Genomic DNA, 6,000 nt, shown 5'->3' on the forward strand with positions numbered 1-6,000 from the left:
CTTTTAGCACTCATGTGGATGACCTCACACTTTTCGTTATTTAGTGTCAACTGCCACTTTTCGCACCATTCCGATATTTCTTCTAAATCGTTTTTCAGTTTGTTTTGATCTTCTGATGACTTTATTAGTCGATAAACGACAGCGTCATCTGCAAACAACCGAAGGCGGCTGCTCAGATTGTCTCCCGAATGGTTTACATAGATAAGGAACAGCAACGGGCCTATAACACTATCTTGCGGAACGCCAGAAACAACTTCTATTTTACTCGATGACTTTCTGCCAATTTCTACGAACTGTGACCTGTCTGACAGGAAATCACAAATCCAGTCACATGACTGAGACGATATTCCATAAGCACGCAATTTCACTACTAGCCTCTTGTGTCAAAAGCCTTCCGGAAATCCAGAAATACGGAATCGATTTGAAATCCCTTGTCAATAGCACTCAACACTTCATGTGAATAAAGAGACAATTGTGTTTCACAGGAACGATGTTTTCTAAACCCATGTTGACTGTGTGTCAACAGACCGTTTTCTTCGAGGTAATTCATAATATTCGAACATAATATATGTTCTAAAATCCTGCTACATATCGACGGTAACGATATGGGCCTGTAATTTAGTGGATTACTCCTACTACGTTTCTTGAATATTGGTGTGATTTGTGCAATTTTCGAGTCTTTGGTCACGGATCTTTCGTCAAGGGAACGGTTGTATATGATTGTTAAGTATGGAGCTAATGCATCAACATACTCCGAAAGGAACCTAATTTGTATACAGTCTGGACCAGAAGACTTGCTTCTATTAAGTGATTTAAGTTGCTTCACTACTCTGAGGATATTTACTTCTACGTTGCTCATGTTGGCAGCTGTTCTCGATTGGAGTTGTGAAATATTTACTTCGTCTTCTTTTGTGAAGGCATTTCGGGCGGCTGTGTTTAGAAACTCCGCTTTGGCAGCACAGTCTTCGATAGTATCTCCATTGCTACCGCGCGGAGAAGGCATTGATTGTTTCTTGCCGCTAACATACTTCACATACGACCAGAATTTCTTTGGATTTTCTGCCACATTTCGAGACAAAGTTTCGTTGTGGAAACTGTTATAGGCATCTCGCATTGAAGTCCGCGCTAAATTTCGAGCTTGTGTAAAAGATCGCCAATCTTGGGGATTTTGCATCTGTTTAAATTTGGCATGTGTGTTTCGTTGTTTCTGCGACAGTATCCTAACCCATTTTGTGTACCAAGGAGGATCAGCTCCGTCTTTTGTTGATTTATTCGGTATAAATCTCTCAACTGCTGCAGATACTATTTGTGCGAATTTAAGCCACATCTGGTCTACACTTATATTATTAATTTGGAATGAGTGGAGGTTGTCTCTCAGGAAGGCGTCAGCGAATTTTTGTCTGCAGGCAGTTCTATTGGTGACTGAGGACGGTGTACTGAACAGAATGACATCAGTATTTACTTCTTTTGCAGGCCAATAATTACGGCTGACAAGAGCAAGCCGTTAATGTTTATTTTCCCTTGGGCAGGAAGTCATGTACTGAAGTGGAAATGGGTGGCTGCAAAAAGGACAATCTATACTGCCAGGCGTCGTTCACGTCGCGGTCCAGTTAAAGTTGTAAAGTTTTTGATGTGTCGGTGGGAAGACTGAGCGATACAGAGAAAAAGCAAGCAAACACTGATGTGTGTACATGTCAAGGTGGTCCATTTGAAGTTGCGGATGAGATTATCCCGAAAACTATAAATTGGGTAATAATGTTTTCGCTTGGATGTCGTCTGTTTGGGAAACGATCCGCATACAATTTCGCAGCTGCAGAGTAATTGTTATGGCACTCCCCTAAAATTAACATCATATCAACAATCTCTTCAAAAGCATAGTGAGCCATCTTACGCTAAAGAACAATTTACTTTCGTCCGTTGATGTTTATGGTTCACAATCTGAAAGTGAAGTGATGTCTGATCGCATTGCACCGACCTTTATACTGAGCCATAGTTCGAAGTTTGGCCACGGTAGCGCCACAGTCGGGTGAGTAATGCAATTGTGAAGAGTTCCCTAACGAGATTTTAATACCATTCCGCCCCCATCCATCAAAAACTGTGGCGGGTAGGATATATTTTATGAAAAAAAAGCTTAATTTGGCGTAATGAAAGAATTGGTGCACAATTTGTATCGATTTGATGCGTCCCTCTTGGATCATTCTAAATAAATCGGAGTTCTTCCCCAATTTCAATTTTTCTCGATTTCAGCGCCATCTGTCAGTGGTTTAAAAAATGTTTCAGACAAAACTTGATTACTTTTTGTGGAGAATCCGAATCTGCAATAAAAAAATGGGTGTTTCCATTTAAGACTTAAAAGTTGCCACCCACCCCACCCAAGGGGGTGGAGGCTGGAGGTCACGTGTAGTATAATTTGATGTCCCCCTTTGAGCTTGCGAACTCCTCTTACGCACTATTTTTACCCGATGTATAGTTTTCGAGATAATCTCATCCGAAACTTCAGATGGACCACCCTGTATATTTCTGGATTCTGATGGAGTAGATTAGTAATAATGAAAGATCTAAAGAGACGCGTGCGTTGTTTCAGCTGCATCCAGAGCGGCGAGTGCGCCTACCCGGACTGCGAGTACGGGCCTTACATCCGCAAGGCCGGCCGCTGTCCGCGCAAGAGGGAGCGGCTGTCTGCGTGGGACAAGGCGAGGCACTGACCGCCCTGCTGAAGAGGGGTCCAGGCGGAGCCACCGAAACGTCGCGACACGACACCAGCGGTGGTCACCTCTCAGCTCAGCGGTGGTCCACGAGGGCTACAAGTACCACGCTGTCATCAGCGACCACTCGCCAAAACTACACTAACCACACCGTACCGCTTCCTCCCGTCTTCAGCCTGCCGCTCACTCTCGTGATAAGGGTCGCGTAATTGTAATTCCGACTCTGTGCAGATTAACTTGTGTCCTATTACGGTTGATGAATTGCTGTCAGAGTTGGTCAGTGTGTTCTGAGGGAACCAGTCGAGCGTTTTAGGGAGAAAATGTACACGGTTATTACAAATGATTGAAGCGATTTCACAGCTCTACAGTAACTTTATTATTTGAGATATTTTCAAAATGCTTTGCACAGACATACAAAAACTCAAAAAGTTTTTTTAGGCATTCACAAATGTTCGATATGTGCCCCTTTAGTGATTCGGCAGACATCAAGCCGATAATCAAGTTCCTCCCACACTCGGCGCAGCATGGCCCCATCAATGAGTTCGAAAGCATCGTTGATGCGAGCTCGCAGTTCTGGCACGTTTTTTGGTAGAGGGGGTTTAAACACTGAATCTTTCACATAACCCCACAGAAAGAAATCGCATGGGGTTAAGTCGGGAGAGCGTGGAGGCCATGACAGGAATTGCTGATCATGATCTCCACCACGACCGATCCCTCGGTTTTCCAATCTCCTGTTTAAGAAATGCCGAACATCATGATGGAAGTGCGGTGGAGCACCATCCTGTTGAAAGATGAAGTCGGCGCTGTCGGTCTCCAGTTGTGGCATGAGCCAATTTTCCGCGGGCTACGCGTGAAACTTGCCCGCATGCGTTCAACCTTTTCTTCGCTCACTGTATGCCGACCCGTTGATTTCCCCTTACAGAGGCATCCAGAAGCTTTAAACTGCGCATACCATCGCCGAATGGAGTTAGCAGTTGGTGGATCTTTGTTGAACTTCGTCCTGAAGTGTCGTTGCACTGTTATGACTGACTGATGTGAGTGCATTTCAAGCACGACATACGCTTTCTCGGCTCCTGTCGCCATTTTGTCTCACTGCGCTCTCGAGCGCTCTGACGGCAGAAACCTGAAGTGCGGCTTCAGCCGTACAAAACTTTATGAGTTTTTCTACGTATCTGTAGTGTGTCGTGACCATATGCCAATGAATGGAGCTACAGTGAATTTATGAAATCGCTTCAATCATTTGTAATAGCCCTGTATTTATCGGGATATATGCCAACAGTAAATGACAACAACGAACCTATCGAACGATTCAGTGCCAGATTTCTGGTAGGAAGTTACGTAGATAGCTGTGAGTAATTGAAAAGTATGTTCGTGGTGAGCAATGGATGCCTCACGTCATAAAGGAAACTCACAAATCATCTTACTGTCTTCACTGGTTACACTCAATATGTTTTAGAGTGATGTCTTCTTGTTTCCACTCCCGTCTTACTGTACCCGTGCCAGTAGCTAGTAAGCGCGTCAGCAGGTTGCGGCGCTACTACCAATATTGCCCCTCACTTAGCAGTGTAAAGACTTGTCTGCCACAATATCTTCGCTAATCCTATTGCACTTGGCGTCAAGGCAGTTTGCTCCTACCATGCCTCAAGACCATCTCCCAGCTGACATTTCGTGGTGCGTATTCCTACGAGACTGTTCATGAACAGCTTTCTCTACATACAAAATTGTTTGGAAATACAATAATTACGGCGGAAGGGAACTACGATCAACAAGTGTCTCCTAAATATCTATTTCAGCTCTAGCGGGAGATGTCACAGTTGTTCATACATTTATATTGGACGAACCAGTGACGTAAGAAAGAAATGTAAGCAGAGTTTTTGAGAAATCCAATAAAACTGTGAATAACGTAGACAGGGAACATGAAGCCATGTTTCATAGCTGAAAGATTCTTCATATTAGAAAGTTAAAGTTCCCCGAGTGAAAGTTTTGCTTGTTTTTTTTTAGCAGGGATGGAAAATTCAGTTGTTTCTTTTCTTTAATGTTACGCTCGCCGCAAAATGATGACCGAAGAACAATACCATAAAAGTAGACGTTATTAAGTCGATGTTTTCTGACATGCTACACGTCGTTCAATGCTGTGATGGCGTAGTAATCTGCAGTATGTGTTCCTCGTCGCTCGTGTACAGCAGTTGCTTCTCTTTTACTTTTTACGGAGTCGATGTGAGAATGATGACAACACCTTCCGTCAGGGAGTTCGACTTCTCTGAGGAAGACGATTAACGTGTCATACAAAGCCTCAACAAAGGGTGCCGTTATAAGATGTCAATAAAGCAATATTTGACGTCACCTCCTCCAGCCAACACTGCCATTTTACTGAGAACAATTTTTATTCATTAACATAGTTTCTAAGAAAAGTGTGTAGGTCATAACGAAAGTAAGCCAATGTATATAAGAGTAAATGATCATGTCTGCTGTGTATGAGTAGACTTTATAGTATCAAATGTAAAGTTTTATAATGCTCCTGAATGGTGAACATGACATTAAAAAAATTGTAGTTTTAAGACACACTATGTGAACAATTATTTTTCTTCATATGATTTCAAAGTTCAAGAATTCGCAAACTGTGCAGTTCGCGTTCCCATATTTTTCTTGTATCATCCACATTTATATGTCTTGCACATTAATCTTAAAGCATTTCGTTTCGCAAATAAATATTTGACTGTGAACTTGATACAACTGTACTAAATTGAACAGTCCTTGTAATCAGTTTAGAGTACACCGCCCACCTGTCAAAACTATCCAGGGTTTGGAGAACCGTAAACCATCTATTTCCTTTTATTTTTATCACCTCTTTTTCGTCACTGCTATTTCTTTGTGTAGGACGCGCAGGATCACTTTCTGCACATGCCTCTGCAGACACTAAGCTGGAGGGCGGCTTTTTAGCTTATTGTACTTTGTAAGTAGGGAACAAAGCTTTCCGGCTTTAGGCTGACTGGGAGACGAGGGAAATGTACGAAAAGAGTCTTCCCTAAACTGATATAAAGGAGGATTTAGTGATACGACAAGTTTTATAATTTGCAGTATACAGTTCTTGTTATATTTTCTCTTTCTCCTACGTCTATAATCTCTTTCCTATGTTAGTATGGCATTTTACCTCACACTCCTTTACTACACTATGTGATCAAAAGTATCCGTCGGTAATACTGCAATACAATATGGTGTTGGCCCACCCTTAGCCTTGATGACAGCTTCCACTCTCGCAGGCATACGTTCAGTCAGGTGCTGGAAGATTTCTTGG

The 6,000-nt window shown here is 42.6% G+C and overlaps 1 protein-coding gene across 1 annotated transcript in view; it reads left to right on the plus strand.

Moving 5' to 3' along the window:
* LOC126092515 (uncharacterized) overlaps window positions 1-2,848 on the plus strand; it is a 698,582-nt gene extending 695,734 nt beyond the window's left edge. Inside the window, exon 6 of the mRNA XM_049908142.1 lies at window positions 2,585-2,848. Coding sequence (XP_049764099.1) covers window positions 2,585-2,705 — 121 coding nt within the window. The 3' untranslated portion in view covers window positions 2,706-2,848. The remainder of the gene's footprint in view (window positions 1-2,584) is intronic.
* The last annotated feature ends 3,152 nt before the right edge of the window (window positions 2,849-6,000 follow it).

The sequence above is a fragment of the Schistocerca cancellata genome, chromosome 7 (assembly GCF_023864275.1).
Source record: "Schistocerca cancellata isolate TAMUIC-IGC-003103 chromosome 7, iqSchCanc2.1, whole genome shotgun sequence".
Lineage (NCBI taxonomy): Eukaryota > Metazoa > Arthropoda > Insecta > Orthoptera > Acrididae > Schistocerca > Schistocerca cancellata.